At 35.7% G+C, this 18,142-nt stretch overlaps 6 protein-coding genes across 9 annotated transcripts; 2 read left to right on the forward strand and 4 right to left on the reverse strand.

Annotated features, from left to right (window-relative positions):
* Positions 1-30: 30 nt before the first annotated feature.
* LOC9310971 (basic leucine zipper 10) lies at positions 31-2,309 on the reverse strand. 2 transcript variants are annotated; one of them, XM_021021740.1, is made up of 7 exons: positions 1,852-2,309; positions 1,687-1,771; positions 1,132-1,300; positions 969-1,044; positions 767-892; positions 328-683; positions 31-202 (listed from the first exon to the last, which is right to left on the reverse strand). In XM_021021740.1, exons 1-7 carry the CDS (start codon positions 2,245-2,247, stop codon positions 181-183), a joined length of 1,230 nt encoding a protein of 409 aa, XP_020877399.1. In that variant the 5' UTR covers positions 2,248-2,309; the 3' UTR covers positions 31-180. The 2 variants fall into 2 exon arrangements, with proteins under 2 accessions (XP_020877399.1, XP_020877398.1); XM_021021739.1 differs by having other exon boundaries at positions 1,132-1,318.
* Positions 2,310-3,703: 1,394 nt separating this feature from the next.
* LOC9310972 (probable serine/threonine-protein kinase At1g01540) lies at positions 3,704-5,437 on the reverse strand. The gene has a single exon (XM_021020108.1). The coding sequence runs from the start codon at positions 5,352-5,354 to the stop codon at positions 3,864-3,866; it is 1,491 nt and encodes a 496-aa protein (XP_020875767.1). The 5' UTR covers positions 5,355-5,437; the 3' UTR covers positions 3,704-3,863.
* A 220-nt stretch (positions 5,438-5,657) lies between these two features.
* LOC9310973 (V-type proton ATPase subunit F) lies at positions 5,658-7,818 on the forward strand. Of its 2 annotated transcripts, none has more exons than XM_002872782.2 (5): positions 5,658-5,763; positions 5,900-5,973; positions 6,657-6,738; positions 7,001-7,083; positions 7,498-7,818. In XM_002872782.2, the coding sequence occupies exons 2-5, from the start codon at positions 5,911-5,913 to the stop codon at positions 7,654-7,656; spliced, it is 387 nt and encodes a 128-aa protein (XP_002872828.1). In that variant the 5' UTR covers positions 5,658-5,763; positions 5,900-5,910; the 3' UTR covers positions 7,657-7,818. The 2 variants fall into 2 exon arrangements, with proteins under 2 accessions (XP_002872828.1, XP_020875768.1); XM_021020109.1 differs by having other exon boundaries at positions 5,706-5,763; positions 5,874-5,973; positions 7,498-7,796.
* LOC9308898 (tryptophan synthase alpha chain) lies at positions 7,743-9,623 on the reverse strand. Its single transcript, XM_002874860.2, has 8 exons — positions 9,393-9,623; positions 9,117-9,263; positions 8,976-9,041; positions 8,711-8,819; positions 8,481-8,557; positions 8,303-8,380; positions 8,073-8,210; positions 7,743-7,992 (listed from the first exon to the last, which is right to left on the reverse strand). Exons 1-8 carry the CDS (start codon positions 9,468-9,470, stop codon positions 7,855-7,857), a joined length of 831 nt encoding a protein of 276 aa, XP_002874906.1. The 5' UTR covers positions 9,471-9,623; the 3' UTR covers positions 7,743-7,854.
* A 136-nt stretch (positions 9,624-9,759) lies between these two features.
* On the reverse strand, positions 9,760-13,394 carry LOC9310974 (MLO-like protein 1). The gene is made up of 13 exons (XM_002874861.2): positions 13,283-13,394; positions 13,005-13,193; positions 12,111-12,364; positions 11,891-12,007; positions 11,734-11,794; positions 11,551-11,648; positions 11,385-11,459; positions 11,150-11,288; positions 10,991-11,031; positions 10,679-10,888; positions 10,524-10,591; positions 10,369-10,429; positions 9,760-10,284 (listed from the first exon to the last, which is right to left on the reverse strand). The coding sequence occupies exons 2-13, from the start codon at positions 13,183-13,185 to the stop codon at positions 10,009-10,011; spliced, it is 1,581 nt and encodes a 526-aa protein (XP_002874907.1). The 5' UTR covers positions 13,186-13,193; positions 13,283-13,394; the 3' UTR covers positions 9,760-10,008.
* Positions 13,395-14,881: 1,487 nt separating this feature from the next.
* Positions 14,882-18,042, forward strand: LOC9310975 (transcription factor UNE12). 2 transcript variants are annotated; one of them, XR_002331343.1, is made up of 7 exons: positions 14,886-15,454; positions 15,972-16,094; positions 16,255-16,320; positions 16,444-16,509; positions 17,173-17,253; positions 17,344-17,684; positions 17,805-18,038. XR_002331343.1 is itself a non-coding variant. In XM_021022656.1 (6 exons), the coding sequence occupies exons 1-6, from the start codon at positions 15,092-15,094 to the stop codon at positions 17,575-17,577; spliced, it is 933 nt and encodes a 310-aa protein (XP_020878315.1). In that variant the 5' UTR covers positions 14,882-15,091; the 3' UTR covers positions 17,578-18,042. The 2 variants fall into 2 exon arrangements, 1 of the variants encoding a protein (XP_020878315.1); XM_021022656.1 differs by having other exon boundaries at positions 14,882-15,454; positions 17,344-18,042.
* Positions 18,043-18,142: the final 100 nt, after the last annotated feature.

Here is an 18,142-nt window from a genome sequence, read left to right on the forward strand (position 1 = left end):
TAAAAACAGATATCACTCTATTATTAGCTATAGATAGAAAGACGATTCTCAAATAAGAATCTTGTAATGTTATAAGACAGAGCTTATATAAGCCATGAGACTGTATTTTCACAAATGTTTTCTCATGATTCGTAACTTATACAACACTATGATATAGCGTGAAACTCGCTTCAAGTTTCATCAGTCCCCGCATTTTTTCGGCCTGTAAAATGAGCAAAAAAGGGGGAAACAGGAATCTGATATGTATATAAACAGGGATCATAGAACTTTCAAATGGTTTTAAATTTGTTCAATGGTCTTAAAAGAAAGAGCCATGTTTTAACTTACCATGCTAATTCGTTCTGAGGTTCAGTAGTCCACCCATACGGGTTGGCGCTTGGAGCAACATGGTGATTTTGCCCATCTCTTATTCTCTGCAACGGAGAGCTGGTTTGGGAGTTTAGTGATGGAGGAGGAACGAAATTGTTTCCGAGTCTTGGAGGTAGAATGGTTGGGATCCCGATGTTAGGATTTGACATATGGTTTAGGTTTGAGTGTGGTTGAAAAGCTGGAATAGTGCTACAAGAATCCATCCTGCTGTTACCAGTTAATGGCATTCTGTTGTTGTTATGTCCACTTGATCTCCCGAGAAGCATCGGATTCATTCCTGTTACTCTCTTCACGGTTTCTTCCGCCATTTTCACCTTAACATAACATAAAAATTACTATAACTGTATACCAAAAAAAAAAAACATAAGGGTAGTTCAGAAGACTTAAGTCTTCTTACCTTAGCTCTTAATGTCTCAATGTCAGCTTTAAGTATTCTATTGCCAACAGCAGCTTCATCATACTTGTGATTCATGTTGCTCAGTTGCTTAAGGAGTGACGAATGTTCACCCTTTAGCTCATTAACCTATCAAAATAGAAATTAGGTCTCATTAATAACATTCGACACAAAATTAAGGTGTTGAGAGGATATGATACAAAACCTGTGTTTCGAGATCACTAGTTTGCTCCTGCTTTCTCCTTCTAGATCGCCTAGCTGACTCACGATTTGACAGCATCCTACAAATATTTAAGGAAGAACAAGGCTCCATAACTAACTGTTTCCCTATAGACGTAATCTTCAAAAGACAAGAAATTGGTCATTACCTTCTAGATTTTTTTACGTCCTCTGGCTTCAAGGAACCAGTGGTTTCATTCTCTTCATCAAGGTCATCGTCATCAGAATATTCTCTCGACGATCCACTAGTAACCTGCTTCATTGGTACACCAGATTTTTTCACCTCAGCTGGTAAGGAAGAAGTAACACCAAGTTCTCCTGGGGTCATCAAAGAACCTACCACGATTAAAATTTTACTACGCGTAAGACTCTATCTAAAAGAGAAATGGGAGCGCTGAAATTATGATTTGCCACCTTATAGCCGTTCCTGTTTAAAAGAAATATTGAACTAACCACCAGAATCCATCTCAATCCCAATCCTATTGTTCTTCCAGGAAGCAGATTAATTTCAAGGAGCAAGTCACAAAAAGATTGAAACTTGGTGGATAAAAACTAGGCACGTGAACCAACAAAAGTACCATTTCCTATTTCTACAGCACGATTCCTTTATCTTGGCATCTAAATTTACAAACACAGAACAGAGAAACGAATCTGCAGTCGCTAATCTACATGGTGAAAGTAAGAAGAGGCTCTTAGTCTCTTACCTTGATGAGTAAGAGGACTGGATTGAACTGGTTGAAATAGAGTTTCTGGAGAACTAGTGGAATCTTCAGGCTTCACAGACCCAGCCTAAGGAGAGAAGAACATCAGAGCTTCAGATTCAGATAAAAAGCGCACATATAGATAAATGAAATAGAAGATTAACAAACCCTAACAGCAGCGCACTCGGTCTCAAGCTTATCCTTAAGAACACGATGATGATAATCATCGGAATCAACAATCACCGTCGTCGTCGGAGCAGCAGCACAATCCCAATTCCCCGAATCGCGAGCGCGAAGTCGACTAACATCTTCGAAATCATTCTGTCCAGAAACAGAAGGAAGAGATTGCGCCGACGAAACTCCGACGATCGCGTTGTTTGCAAGTGGCTCAGAGCTCACCGCCGACGAAGAAATCTCTTCGAGAAACATCTCGAAAGTCCATTCGGGTTGACTGTGGCTGACTTCATCAGCCGTAACAGGCTTGGAAGAGTCGGGATTGAGAGGAATCGGAGGAGTTTCCCAAAAAGGATCGGAGAAATCGTCAATGGAGAAGATACTGTTCATCGCTCTCTTTCTCTTTTCACTTTCTGATTCTTCTTTTGTCGCTTCTTTGCCTATTTGCTGCATTAGGTCCACCCACAATAGAATATTCTCTATTTTTATTACCTACAAAAATAAATAAATACATTTCTATTTAATTTCCTTACATATTCTGAATTTCTGATTTTTGAGTAGTTATTATAATATTAATTAAATATCTATTGTACAACGTCCACTAATGTTTGAGATTATGATATATTCAAATTTCAATGACTAGTTTAATTTTGATTGAACAAAGAAGTTAACTTTAAACCATTAGAATCTATTTTAATTTATAAAAAAAAAACATACACATATTGAGTTAAAAAAAAAAAAACACATATATTAGTCAGTAGAAATTACTCCCTCGTGATGTTTAAAGTTTTTATATACAATAAAAAAATCACAAAAATCTCATTTAATTTATTTTTTATATAAAAATCATTAATTACAACTAATTCAACTAATAGAAAACATATTGTAGAATATAATTGATAAAAAATATTAAATTTATTTAATTTTGTATAAAGAGTTGAAAACATCATTTAAAATAAAACAAAAAAATCTCTAAAACATCACTTAAAATGATACAGAGAGAGAATGCAATATCATCGAAAGCTTAATAAATAAATCACTAGCCTATATTACAAGTTTACAACATACCGGCTTAATGAAACAGGAAGACATATAAATAGAAAAAAATTTCAATCTAAAAGTTTAAATTCTTAAGAATTACAATAATTGGGGCTTTTGCAAAAATGCCACTTTTTCAATGCCACTTTTCAAAAATACCCCTTTTTAAAAATCTTATAAAAAATGCTCTTAAAAATATAAGATTTACCCAAATATGTATGTAATATTAATAAAACATACACAAACTACATTTCTATGTATCTAAAATCTTATAAATACTTTATAAATACCTTATAAATGCATTTTAAATACTTTTAAAATATCTTGTAAAACCTTTGAAAAACATTAAAAATCCTTTAAAATAATTTGTAAAACCTTTAAAAACACCTTATAAAACCTTATAAATACTTGGATCGAGTCTTCAAGTAGTAGTTACAATCCATAAGTACCTTATAAACCTAATAAAACTTTATAAAAATTTCAGATTTAAAAAGGGGCATTTTTGAAAATGGACATATTAAAGGAGCATTTTTGAAAAAGGGCACACCAAAAGGGGTATTTTTAACAATTTCCCATAATTTAAGCAAAAACTTCTAAAAATACTTAACGAACTAGATAATTTTTTCGCGCCATATGTAAATTAACAGTCATTTTCAAAGAAACATATAAAAATAATTTTCATATATATGTAATTCACTCTCTATTCCTTTTTATGGACATAAATCATAAGACCTTAATAGATATGTCACCAATAACACAAATTACTATGCAGGCTTATATTAGGCTATATTACAATAGAGAACGAACCTAAAGAAAACAAAAAACCATATAGATATTTTTCACGCAATCCCCATTTTTAATTATTGCAAAATTACAAGAATCTACACACATACCATACACACAAGAAAAAAAAAAACTTTCAAAAATAGTAAACAAAATTATAATGCCAAAGCTTTCTCTTTTTTTTTTTACTGACTCTCCTTCTTCTCCAAGGCTAATTGGTCATTGTTGATCAGAACAGAATCACCACTCTCATCCTCTGATTCATTCACATTTGTCTTCCTCCGCGGTGACCTTCCCTGTTCTATACCTCCTCCTCCTCCTCCACTGGAGTTTCTCCGATCATCTTTAGAGATTAAGTCCTCAGCTTCAAGCATGTGAATGATATGACCCATTTTAGGCCTCTTTTGAGCATTAGGATCAACACATCTTAACGCTACCAAAAGGGTACGCTTCAATGACCTTAACGACGGTTTATCCACCATCCTCGGATCCAAAACTCCTTCCGCATCTCGATTCGTCACCATTCTCTTCAACCATTCCACAAGATTCACTTCCCCCGGAGCCCGGCTATAATCCACAGGACTCCTCCCTGAAATAATCTCCATAACCAGAACACCGAAGCTATAAACATCGCTCCTCTCATTCAACATCCCAGTACTAGCATATTCAGGAGCCACATACCCAAACGTACCCATCACACGAGTAGTCACATAGCTCATCTCTGAACCCAAGAGCTTAGCTAACCCAAAGTCGGAAACTTTCGAGTTCCATTGCTTGTCAAGCAAGATATTACTCGATTTAATATCTCGATGAACAACTTTAGGCTCGAGACCTTCGTGTAAATACATTAAACCTTTAGCTGTCCCAAGAACAATGTTCATCCTAATCTCCCAAGTCAGAGGACTCTTAAATCCCAACCCACCACCGTGAATCCATTGTTCTAAATTCCCATTATCGACATATTCGTAAACTAACATCCTATGAGCTCCTTCAACGCAATAACCAAGCAACCTCACCAGATTCTTATGTCTCACTCGACCAATCGCTTCGACTTCGACTTTAAATTCTTTCTCAGCTTGTCCTCTGTTGTTGAGCAGATTCTTTATAGCCACCATTGATTTATCCTCAAGAACACCTCTATACACAATCCCATAACCTCCTTGTCCGATCACATTCTCGTCAGCGAATCCATTAGTAGAAACCTCAAGCTCTCTCAACGTATACCAATGTCCCCAGCCTAAATGAGAAACCTCAGGACCTGACGACATAAGTAAACCCTGATCACCCGACCCGGAACCAGTCCAACCTCCTCTCTCCGGGTACGAAATCCGATGATCTTTTCCAATTTCGATGTGAATTTTGCTATCGTCTTCTCTTTGTTTAGCCACAGCTTGGTTTTGGTGTGTCTCCGGTGTCGGGTCGGGTTGAATTGGAGGTCGAGATGGGTCGACCTGAATCTCCTTAGAAACAACGGGAACAATCGTATGGTTAGATTTAGAAGAAGACTCAAGAGCTTTGTTCTTGTTGCTTCGTCTGTAAATGAACCAGAGAGAGATGAGAACAAGTAAAAGAACGATCGCGGCTCCAACGCAAACGCCGAGAACAACCCATAAACGTAAACCAAATATAGAAGTGTGTCTCGAGAGCTGATTGTTGACAGAGTGAGAATCCGCCATTGCAGCTCACTGACTCTTGTTCTTCTTCTTCCTCTCTCTCTCTGTCTCTTTAGATTTTGCTTTTGTTCTGCTTCACATATAATAATCATCACAGGAGGTTTTTCTGAAGTAGAGACAAGAAAAGAGACGTTGAAAAGACAAAATTACCCTCCAAGAGGCAAGCTGGCTTTGATGGGACTTGCACTCATATCATTATTTTACTATATAATTACACTTTTGCCACTTTAACTGTTAAAGAGCAATTATTAAAGGAGGGTAGTATTGTTATTAAAGGTAGAAGTCAGGGGTAATGTGGTCAACTGAATCGTGTTCTGACTTCAAGTTTTTTTTTGCGCGTGGGTCTTTTGGCAGTGATTACAAATCTATCTATCAAATCAAATCGAAGAAGGAGAAGAACAGAGACAAAGAGGTAATGAGTAAAATCTAGGAGCTTTTGCTTTATCTTCGGATCTAAGATCAGGAATTGATTAGGGTTTTTACCCAATTTCGATAATTGTCTTCTTCGCTGGATTGATTTAGGTTCTGGATTTGTTTATCTTGTGTAGTTGAATCAAATATGGCTGGGAGAGCTCCGATCCCTGCTCGCAACTCTGCCCTTATCGCAATGATCGCCGATGAGGTAATATCGTTACCAAAAAACTCATCTTTTCAATTTGTTGATGAAGGATTTGAGGTTCCATTAGTTTGATTCTTTAGATAAGGTTGATTTTTCATTTGCATCTTTTGTGTTGAGTTTTGAATCTCTGAGATGTGATCTGAACTAAATCAATGTGTTGTGTGTGTGTGTGTGTATATAGATTTGTTCATCCGTAAATTGCTTGACTTTTTGGATTTGTTTGTAAAATTTGTAATCTTTTTGGTAGTGAATTCATTCCCTAGAATAGCTTTTTCGTAGTTGTGTGCATCTCTTGATTTTGGATCAGACCAAATCTGCAGATGATCTGATCTGCTGTCACTGAATTTTGATTCCATATGATGCACGAATCAGGAAACTAAGGAGTAGAAATCTTGTTTAAATTCTTCCTAGAAACTGTATTATCATTGAATAATAGGGGATTGTGGTTTTTTTGTGTTAGTCTCAACTGTTCTGGCTAAGATTTGGATTTACTCAATTGTATTCTACCAGAAAATTATGTCTAGTCTCTTATTTTAGACTTAACTTGCAAGTTCTTCCTTGTACAACGACTTGTTACTGGCGACACTTTTTTTGTCAGCTGGTGTTAGCATTTTTTGGAACTATCCGTTGGTATAACCCTTTCGCCATCTCCAGTTTCTCTTACTTGACTTAAATTTTGTGTACAGGACACTGTAGTTGGATTTTTGATGGCTGGAGTTGGTAATGTTGACATAAGGAGGAAGACAAATTACCTCATCGTGGATTCAAGTATGTTTTTCTAACTCATTATGATCTTTAGGAAAGATTATCTTTTCAATCATGTATCAAGTTATGTCACTTATCTCAAGGTGGTATCTTTTTGACAAAATCAAGTTAGTTGAAGTTTTCCATCAAATGAATTTCATGTGATCTTGTTAGGAGATAACTTTCCTAACTTCTATTTCTGTAGAATTGTGTAAATTACTGGCTAATCTTCTAAATTAATTGATTTTTCCTTTCTTTCAATTTTTTTTTTTTTTTTGTCTTTTAGAGACAACTGTGAGACAAATTGAGGATGCTTTCAAGGAATTCTCAGCGAGGGATGATATCGCTATCATTCTTTTAAGCCAATATGTAAGTGGTTTCTTCCAAGTCTAGTTTACTTGTACTTGTTACTCATCTTAACTGCTGTGTCTGTGCTGTGTTATTTAAGTAGTTACCAAAGAAGTCATGACTTGTACTCCTCCACTTTATTGAGCCCCTTATGTTTACTGCCATTAATGACTATCTTCCTTGCTTGCAAACACCCTTTTAGTCATGGATCAAGGTCCCCATTATGTAGGGTAGTTTTGCTATCATTAACAATTAGTATATTAATGGATCCATATGTGTGAGAAACGCAAGGTGAAGCCACTTTGCATCAGCCCTTTGAGACATCATTCATGAGCTTGAATTAGCATGAGTCTATTTCTATGTGCGCTATACTACTTTCAAGTCTGATTTTTTCTACAGTGCCAAAAACTTAATGAGAAAATTTAATACTTGTAGATTGCCAATATGATCCGGTTCTTGGTGGATAGCTACAATAAGCCAGTTCCTGCAATCTTGGAGATCCCTTCCAAGGACCATCCCTATGATCCTGCTCATGATTCAGTTCTCTCCCGTGTCAAGTACCTCTTCTCTGCTGAATCTGTGTCACAGCGTTAATCATATGCATTCTGCAAGCTCACTGAGCCTATATCATTTGTTTGTTTTTGATATTCTTGTATTTCTCCTTCGGAACCCGAAAAATCTACAATAATGTATAACTCTTGATTTTTATTTGGAGATGGGTGTTATATTATTAAGAAGCAATGGTAGCTTCATCTGCTTCTTTGCATTAAAATAAGAAGAATCATTGCGTATTCAAGAGATAAGAGCAAATTTTAAAGATTTAGTGAAGACTTCTAGCTCCTCAAGTCCTTGCTCAGGTGATTCAGACTCGCCCAAGATCTTAACCATCGCGCTACCAACAATGACTCCATCTGCTCCCCATTCAGCTACCTGTAATGTGAAATAAACCAAGTCCGGTTAACAAATTCAATTTCCAAGATATTGCTAACCCAGTGTATGTGCAGCCCAACCTGTTTCACATGCTCAGGTTTTGATATGCCAAATCCAACGGCTACTGGCTTGCTTGTTGCCTCTTTGATTTGTTGTAAAAGAGATTGAACTTTTTCGTTAACAGACTCTCTTGTACCAGTAACCCCTACTGAACTTACCTGAAAAGAGCTCGATAACATTTACGAATAAGAACACGAAATTTAGACGCAACACTTACTGATCTAAAGAATCATGGAACTGTGATTCTTACGAGATAGATGAATCCTTCAGATGCTTCAACAATGGCGTTCATTCGTTCTTTCGGGGTTGTGGGTGTTGTGAGCAGTACCTTGATGACAACATAGTAAAAATGGTAAAGGAAAGAAAACAGTTTGCTATTAAAGATGCTATCATTTGATTTTACTGACAGGTAGAGGAAAACATCATACGAGTTCAATCTGATGCTTTCGAGCTTCGTTCCGCAGAGCCTCAGTTTCCTCGAGTGGAACATCAGGAACAAGAAGGCCTATAAGGAGACACCATGTTATGTAATAAACTGTTAATGTAGAGAAGACAGGAACTAAGAATAAGTGGGAGCAAATGACGTCAAAACTCTGAGCCCTGAGACAACATGAGCATTTTCTTTTACTTGGGAGAAAACTTAAAAATGTTAATGTACCATGGACTCCAGCATTCTTAATAACAGTCATATAGTTGTCAATTCCTCGCCGCAGGATCGGATTGTAATACGTAAACAATGCAATTGGACAAGATAACTGAGGAATAACCTGAAGAAGTTTGGAATAAAAAGAGTCTCTTTTTAAGAAAACTAAAACCAAGAGTATCAAAAATCACTATATGTTCAACATTGAGAGTTGTAATTTCATCATCTATAAGCTATATTAAATGCTAAGAGAGGAAAAGGTAAACAAAACCACACACACCTCTTTGAGCATAGTGATAATGGAGTTAAAGTTGGTTCCTTTAAGTAACGAACGTCTCGCAGCAGCCTAGAAACAATAAAAAGAGAAGCTTTAAGGTTTAGAAGAAGATGACTGAAATGGTGCGGCTTTTGAGGATCGAACCTGGATTGCAGGACCATCAGCTAATGGATCAGAGTATGGAACACCGAGTTCGATTATGTCGGAACCACACGAATCAAGCACTTTAAGAGCTTTTGCTGTAGTAGAAAGATCAGGATCACCAGCAGTGATATATGGAATCAGAGCCACCTATAAAATTGTTTTCAACAACAAATCGAAAATCCCCAGATCAGAATTTGTAGAACGAATCAGAACAAAAGAGTTGGGAAAATAAAAATTGAAACTTTGGAAATTTGATGAAGAGATGTTGTTGCTTACTTTGCCTTGTGATTTTAACTTAGCGAAAGTTTCTGATAGACCAACCGTGGCGGGAGGATTCTTGAGAAGATCCTCCATTTCAAGCTTTCAAAGATGATAATGAGTGTAGCTTTGATTTTGATTTGGAGCTGAGTAGAGAGAGTGGCTTTGACTCTCGTGCAAAACTAAATCTTAATTTAGAGCCGGTTTAATCAATCCAAACCGAACTAAAATAAACCGATCTGAAAATCAAACCGAAGGAATATAGATCCGGTTTAACACCAATCAATCTGTTTGCATACAAATCCAAAGTCTTCATTCTTCAAACTTACTTTCCAACACTGAAAAAAAAACAACTCCAACTGAATAACATTTGGTTTTCCATTGGTTTCATATTTTATAACCCAAAACCAAAATAATTGAACCGAAGATCTAGAATGAGCATCACACTAACTACAATGTTCCAAATAATACAACATATACAAAACAGATTCAATTCCCAATTCTAATCCAAAGATGGTAACTTTGTAACAAAACAAAAAATCAAGTCACTATGGCTTTTATGTATAACAACAAAACCGGACCTTGAAGCTAAATCTGATGATGATCTTCTAAATGGAAAAGATAATATCTTTGCTCAGTTGTTATGCTCAGGCGTAATCTCATTGTTTGTGTCCCCTGCGTTGTTTCTTGTTAACCTGCCGAGCTGAATTCCTGCAAAACCTGCACCAGGACCAGCAGCAGGAACAGAACCAGAACCAGAATCAGGACCAGGACCAGCCTGAGAGCTTCCTTCGTTTCCATTACTAGCTGCAGCTTTTAGGTCTCTCTTTTGCTTCACTTTCTGTGCCCAACCTACAAGACCAACCTGCACATTCTCCTCGAATATAGCTTTCTTGAAGCTACTTCCCATCTGTTTTAACATAAGAAGAGGGTCAAATTTTCAGAAAGAATCCAAAAGATTCTGAAGCTTTTTTAGTAGAATTTAGATTCTTACCTGTGAGACAATGGCGTAAAGAGGCAGTGTACTGTAACTGCAAAGCACTTGGATGAAGACCCTACAGAGAACAAGAAAGATGTCAGTATGCAATGAGATATTTTCAACCAAACAATATGAGAAAGAAAGAAAAAAAGTAGAATCGTTTTGCTTACCCGATGACCAATCTTGGAACAATGTATCTCACCTGTCCCATAATGCACGAGTCGAAGCCATATGTAACCTAAAATAAGAGTCATCAGTCGTAACCATTTTCGGTAAAATCTTGAAAATTTGTTTTTTAACTTTTCTCTTAAAGAACCAGACTTACCCAAATCCAAAAGAAAAACGCAATCTCAAAAGCATTCTGGAAGAGGATAAAATGGATCAAGTAGAGAACAATTTGAGGTTTGCTGAACCAGAAATGCTCATCTGAGGGTTTCACCACTAAGTCTCCTTCAATGGCTACATGTTTCTCTGCAACTTCATGTGCTAACTGTGCAATCACATGCTCCAACTTTGTTCCCACAGCAAGAAGCAGCTTCATATTTTCAAAATAAAAGGAACAAAATTAAGTTTAATAGAAAGAAGATTTTTAGCACATTCCAAGGAAGTGAAATGAGGACAAAAACAAATGACTCACAGCAAAGGGAATAAATGCTATCCAGAAATATGTGTGCCATCCTGCAAGATAAAGATTTGTAGCTTCGATATAAAAGGACTCCAATTTATATTTGGAAAAACGTAACAAAAATTTCTTTTCAAAGATATAAGAAAATGATTTAAGTTTTGTGAAGCATACCGTTAACATTTAGCAGCAGGAAGATGACGACAAAGATCCAAAGATACCAACTAATACCAACAACTTGTTTGAAATCATCCTCTAGAGCGCGCATCATATACTTGTGGAAATTGAGCTTGGGGTTTCCCTTACAATGTGTCTGTAAAAAAAACCATATAGATGTTTAGTCTAAAAGATCAAAAGCATATGTTCTTTATTACAAATTTTCAACTTTTGTAAATAATCAAGATTTTACCATAATGAAACCAAGACGTAAAGTCACGTAATCTGATTTCGTCACTGATCCATAGAATTGCTTGAAAAAGGATTGCTGTCATGTAAACAACATAATCTCAAGATTGGGTAGTTCCAAAGGACAAATAACCAATATAAAACTAGCATATAATTTAAAAATACCATACCGTCCATCCGAGGATGACTGAATCTTTGCCAATACCAAGAAAGTGCTCTTTAATAAAAGCATGGTTGTGTACATGAGTGACCCTTCTTTTCCTGAGAGCTGCAACAAGGAACAGTAGATAATCAAACAATACGTACAATATTCCGCTAGCATATAATTATTCATGAATTTTGCAATTTAGTACCTGTTTCGGGGTCAAACTTCTCATCTGCGATCGAATCCTCCCATTTCTTCCATTGGTGAATCTGCATTAACATAGATAAACCAGAGTTTTCACACCTGAGAACTTAATTTATATATATACATTTAGTGTAGAAAATTGCTATATGGTTTGCGCTCACCCTTGTGCTTCCAAAAACCACAGTAAGGACACAGAATGTCACATGGGATATGGCGAGGACGAAGATGAAGATATGTAGATGGTGCAATGCCTCAACCGAAAGCAATGGTACTTTATGCTGAAAACAAGAGGGCGAGAAGTAAGTACGGATTCAATCAAGTAATAGCAAGAGAAACACCTAACAAGACTATAAGGAGGCTCTAAAGGTATTATAATTTTACCTTTTGGCTACAATAACCAGCTTCAGCAGCAGCATGTTCAGCAAGTAGACGCCTAGTGGTTCCAACAATAGGGAGAAAAGTCTGAAAATGTTCTTTAGCTGTAACGTTTTTATGTTCATTTGCCTCAGCTTCTCGTCTTGAATCAAGTGAACATGGAAGCATATGCAGAAGCACATCTTCTTTCACACAGAATTTGGAAATGAGTCCTTGGAATACCGTCAGTAACAAGGATATGAACCCTAACAACATCAGCTCTGCAGTTCCCAACACGATTTATCAAAGAGCCACAAAAAGCAAAACAATAAAAGTAGTGAGAGATCTGAACTTGTAAGCATTTATAATCTGATACAGTCACATCTCACTTACGATTTAAAGAAACAGTTGGTCCACAATTTACCCTAATAGCATCAAATCTGTAATTCTAAACAGATTTGTCATATATCAACGAACAGTAGGAAAAGGTTCAAACTTTTACGACTCAAACTGCTTATAATTTGATATAACCACATTTCAATTAAAAAATAATAACTCTAGCAACACATCAACACTGCAATCCAAAGAAGATTTGTCACAGATCAGTAAATGTGCAACACAGCAAGTAGTAAAGAGTTTAACTTTAAAGACTTAAGCTGCTTCAAAATCTGACATAGCTACATTTGACTTAAAGATCTATCGAACAATCAATTTGCAGATTTTGTAAACTACGAACCTTAACAAAAAAAAAGGCACTGTGTCATAACCCAGAAAAACAAAAACTGAAGAACAATTTCGGTGGAAACTAAACAGTCACTGTTTCTCAATAGGAATGACCAACACAAAAGATCCGTGGAACCCACTCACAAAACAAAAAAAAAAGGGGGTTTTGATTTTGTATTTTGGTGTGTGGGTGGGTACCTTCTTTAACCTTTTGAAGGGCTTCGTAAAGAGGTTTTTGCTTCTTCTTCTTAAGAACAGTACCGAAATAGTGAAGCAAACGCTCCACCGCCAGTGAAATCGCGACGATTACCGTACAAACTGCGGCGACGACCCACGTCGGAGTGAATTCAAGAGACATCCCTTCTCCTCCGGGACCCATTTTTACTTCTGTCAGAAGAGAAAAGAGAGAATTTAGAGATATAAAAGTTGAATCTGGGAACACAAAATCGGACAAAGGAAGAGTCTTTATTATGTACCACACTGGAATGTCGGGTCGAGGAAGAGAAGATGAAGAAATCAGAAATGAGTGAGAGACAGACTTTTTCTGAGTTTTTTTTTTAATTTTATTGTCCCTCTGTGTTGATTTGTCTCAATAAGTAATAGTACTAATAGCTTGATTAATGGTAAATAATCTTTAAAGCTTATGTAATTGATAACGACCTTAATATAGAAAGAAATTACAACTCTTTCCACATTTTCGTAGTAGTAGTATTAAAAAACTGTGCGGCAAATTAGGAAACGCGTTTTCCACTTTCCAGTTTCCATATTCTTTGTTCGTTTCGTTTCTATTCCGTGTTTAATTAAAGCGTTAACATTATCAATGGTTTTTTTAATCTGTAATAAAATCACATATTCGATCGAGTTCACATTTCTTTGACAGTTGTATATAATTATGAATTTATGATTTATGAGGAGGTCGTGATAGTATGTGATTTTAGACCTTTAAATTCCAACTCATTTGAGCGGTTGTTGTCAATTAATTGCATGTGGTCAACTTTCAGACTCATCTATTGTCTGAGAATCATACCGTTGTTCAAAACAGTAATGCTAATTTATCTATTCTATACTATTGGATTGGATTGGATTGGATTGGATTGGATTAACGTGAATTCAAATTATAGCACAAAGTTGTTAGAAAAAGCGTCAGAGAACAATGTGAACTCTGGTTTCTTGGTATCAAGCATTGATGTCTACCTAATTGATTTGGTTTGAGCGATCTTAAATTAAAATTTGATTTTTATTCCCACTACATAAATTTTCACAAGCATTTAGAAGAATGATGAATTTATTACAATTAGAAATTCTTTTCTTTTTCATAAATTGGACCTCCAAACTAGATATTTATTTTAATTTAAAAGTATGGTTATGAGAAGGAAAAAAATCTATATAATTTAAAAATTCTTAACTTGTATAATAGAATACAAAAATTCTAATAAAGTTCTTAAGATCTTATAATTTAAATTATATACCTTTTTGTTATCTATATAGTAAAAGAAAATCATTTATGATTATGTGTCATACAATTATTTTTCATTTATTTAATTTTACAATCATTATTTCTAAATATTTTGATTCTACTATATGTTATCCATCTTAATAAATTTATGATATTTTGGAACTTTGTAGATTGTGTGCTAATTTTAGTAAAAGAATCTATATATGAGAATTGCCCAATATGTTACTATCTTAATAATTTAATAGATTATATTTTACTAAACTATTTAAAAAAATAAATAGCAAAAGATGTACGTGTGCATAAATTCTTACATAGTATATAAACTTAAAAGCCAAAATGTAAGATTGTTTTTGAAAATAAAAAATAAACAAAAAATGAGTCGTCGAAAAAAAAGGAAAACTAAAGAAAAAAAAAAAACCTACGAAGACTTGAGCCCAAAAAGAAAAGAACAAATACAGAATAAAAAGCCCATATTTTAAGAAATAGTTAAGAAGGCCCAGTTATGATAAAATCCAGCCCATTTGTATTATTTTAAATTTGTTTCTGGAAGGCAAATAAGAAAATGGCAAAAACGAAATAATCTGAAAAAGTAAGGTCCTTTACCAGAAAGATCATTTTTTATAAACAGAGCATAAAGTTTTCACTTTTCTTCTGCTCCTCCTTTCTCGTCTGTCTTCTTCGTCCTCATTCGTTTTAAAGCATCAAACAAAAAAATAAAAAAAAAGTCTGTAGCTTTCGCATGTAAATCTCTCCTTGAAGGCTTCTAACTCGTTAATCGTAACTCACAGTGACTCGTTCGAGTCAAAGTCTCTGTCTTTAACTCTAAACCATGGCTAGTAACAACCCTCACGACAACCTTTCTGACCAAACTCCGTCTGATGATTTCTTCGAGCAAATCCTCGGTCTTCCTAACTTCTCAGCCTCTTCTGCCGCCGGTTTATCTGGAGTTGACGGTGGATTAGGTGGCGGAGCACCGCCGATGATGCTGCAGTTGGGTTCCGGAGATGAAGGAAGTCAAATGGGTGGCTTAGGAGGAAGTGGACCAACTGGGTTTCACAATCAGATGTTTCCTTTAGGGTTAAGTCTTGATCAAGGGAAAGGACCTGGCTTTCTTAGACCTGAAGGAGGACATGGAAGTGGGAAAAGATTCTCAGATGATGTTGTTGATAATCGATGTTCTTCTATGAAACCTGTATGTTCAGTTCTCGGTTTCTTATATTGTTTTTTTTACTTTCTGTTTGGTGTTTGTTTAATAGAAATGGAACTTTTTTGGTAACTTTTGTTTTTGATTTGTGGTAAGTAGTTGAAAGAGTCAGTCTTGGGATTTACTTATGGATTTTGAGATTTTTAGCAATCTTGATGATTTGCTTTATGTGCTTTTTTTTTTTTTGGCTCAGATTTGTTGAATCAAATTGATTTTGGTTTGTTTAGTAGAACTATAAGTTTGAAATTTTTATACTACATAGCTCTTGTTGCTCTATGAGCAACTTCTCACAAGTTCATGTAGCTGTCTGGCTGATCTTGCCTTCTAAGTTGGTTAAATGAGTAATCTTAAGGGTCTTACTTAAATCGTTTTCTTCATATGATCATTAATTGGCCTTGCAAATTGATTCAGATGTAAGTGTTTTCTCTTACAACTAATGGAGTCAATTCTTGTGCAAATGGTTTATTTTCGTCTGTTCTTACTTCTTTTGTGTGTTGTCTGGTAGGTTTTCCACGGGCAGCCTATGCAACAGCCAGCACCATCGGCACCACATCAGCCTACATCAATCCGCCCTAGGGTTCGAGCTAGGCGTGGTCAGGCTACTGATCCACACAGCATCGCTGAGCGGGTAAAGTTTGATACACTTTACTTCAGATTCTCCTTTACATTTCTCTATGATATACAGGTTGTTGGTAGTTGAAAGATGTAGACTTTATTTGTTATCATCTTGTAGTGATATCTTGGTTTTATGGAGGGATAAGCTGATAGTTTGTTTTACTTTGCCACAGCTACGTAGGGAAAGAATAGCAGAACGGATCAGGGCGCTGCAGGAACTCGTACCTACTGTGAACAAGGTCGGTATCTTTCTCCTGGAGCCTTACCTGTAAATAATCTAAGGCATGGGAACATTTCATATTTCTGTTATTTGAAGTTCTAGAAGGCTTAACACTTTCTGTTTCTCCCATCTTTGTTTGCAGACCGATAGAGCTGCTATGATCGATGAGATTGTCGATTATGTAAAGTTTCTCAGGCTCCAAGTTAAGGTATATTCTCTCTTCTACAATTTTAAACTAGAACTTTTCTTTCCTGTGAATTGTCTTTTTACTACCTATGCAATATGTTTAATCTGTTCGTTCATAAGATTAGAGATCTAAAAATCATATCTTTCAAATTCTCTGGATGGATTTCTGGTCTTAATTCTGGTCCCACCATTACCTACCCTTCAACCAAATTTCAATCTGATTAGATCTGTTTTTTAATGTGAAAGAATAAACAAGTCCAAAATGCTTTTGTTTTCTTTGGCATTTAGTCTTTTTTCACTTTTTGTTTTGTCATAGGGAGCCTAATCACAGTTTAGGATTATAATACCATATTCAACAATAATTATAATCATCATGTTCACATTATTAATATAATCTGGTAGATCAAATGCTTCTTATTGTATATCAAAATGCAGTCGGTTACTTAAAGCTCTCGCAAGCGAAAAAGGAAGTCTCTTTACTTTAAAAGATAATGGAGACACTAAAGAAACAGAATGCAATGATGGATTTCTGATAAGATATTACATCTTTTGTTTTAAAATATAAAATGTGTTTCTTGTGAAATCTTCCATGCTCATCTAAAAGTAAAGCTTTTTTAATATAATTTTCATGGGCTAAAGCTTATCCCTTTCAATGATATCTATCTCTCTTTGTCAACTTTGGTAGGTTTTGAGCATGAGCCGACTTGGTGGAGCCGGCGCGGTTGCTCCACTTGTTACTGATATGCCTCTTTCATCATCAGTTGAGGTAACTAAAAACTCTTTAAGAGAAAAAGGAGAAAAGGTAAAAACTTTAGTAATGGGGTTTTGATTCAAATTTTGCTTAAAATCTCAACAGGATGAAACGGGTGATGGTGGAAGGACTCCGCAACCCGCATGGGAGAAATGGTCTAACGATGGGACTGAACGTCAAGTGGCTAAACTGATGGAAGAAAATGTTGGAGCTGCGATGCAGCTTCTTCAATCAAAGGCTCTTTGTATGATGCCAATCTCATTGGCAATGGCAATTTACCATTCTCAGCCTCCGGATACATCTTCAGTGGTCAAGCCAGAGACGAATCCTCCACAGTAGGATCTGTGCAATAAAAGAGTTTGTACAGCAATCCAACGGTCCAACATGGGTTTTGCTTCTGCTCTAATGACTCTGGTTTCTTCTCTACTCTCACACCCACTTGAAAGGTAAAAAAGGTGAAACAGGCTTTGTAGATGGAATCAATGTAGGATTTGCAGTAGAGGGAAAAAATTGTCAAAAAGCTCACTTGATTAAGTATTATTATTATCATTTTACCTTTATTTTAGGTGGACTTTGATGAAAGCAACTTTTTGTTTTCAAGACTTTAGTGGGAGGTTGAGGAAGGAGCTTGCAGTGGTATTATTATTAGTAGTAGTAGTGGGAAGGTGTGGGACCTTGTTGAGTTATGTTCAAATTGAAGAAAAATAAGTATTTGTAATTTGTCACCCCTTGTATTATTATTTATTTTGTATGACTTTGGAGCAATAAAATAATCAAATAATAATTGTTAGTTTGCTCTAGTAACCTTCTTTTGTTAACATTGGAAACATAAAGCAAAGATTTTAGGAGAAAAAGACCATGGATTGTGCTTCTTTTTTGAGTTTTTAAGTGTTTAATTTTCAAC

Source organism: Arabidopsis lyrata (assembly GCF_000004255.2).
Source record: "Arabidopsis lyrata subsp. lyrata unplaced genomic scaffold ARALYscaffold_6, whole genome shotgun sequence".
NCBI classification, from domain to species: domain Eukaryota; kingdom Viridiplantae; phylum Streptophyta; class Magnoliopsida; order Brassicales; family Brassicaceae; genus Arabidopsis; species Arabidopsis lyrata.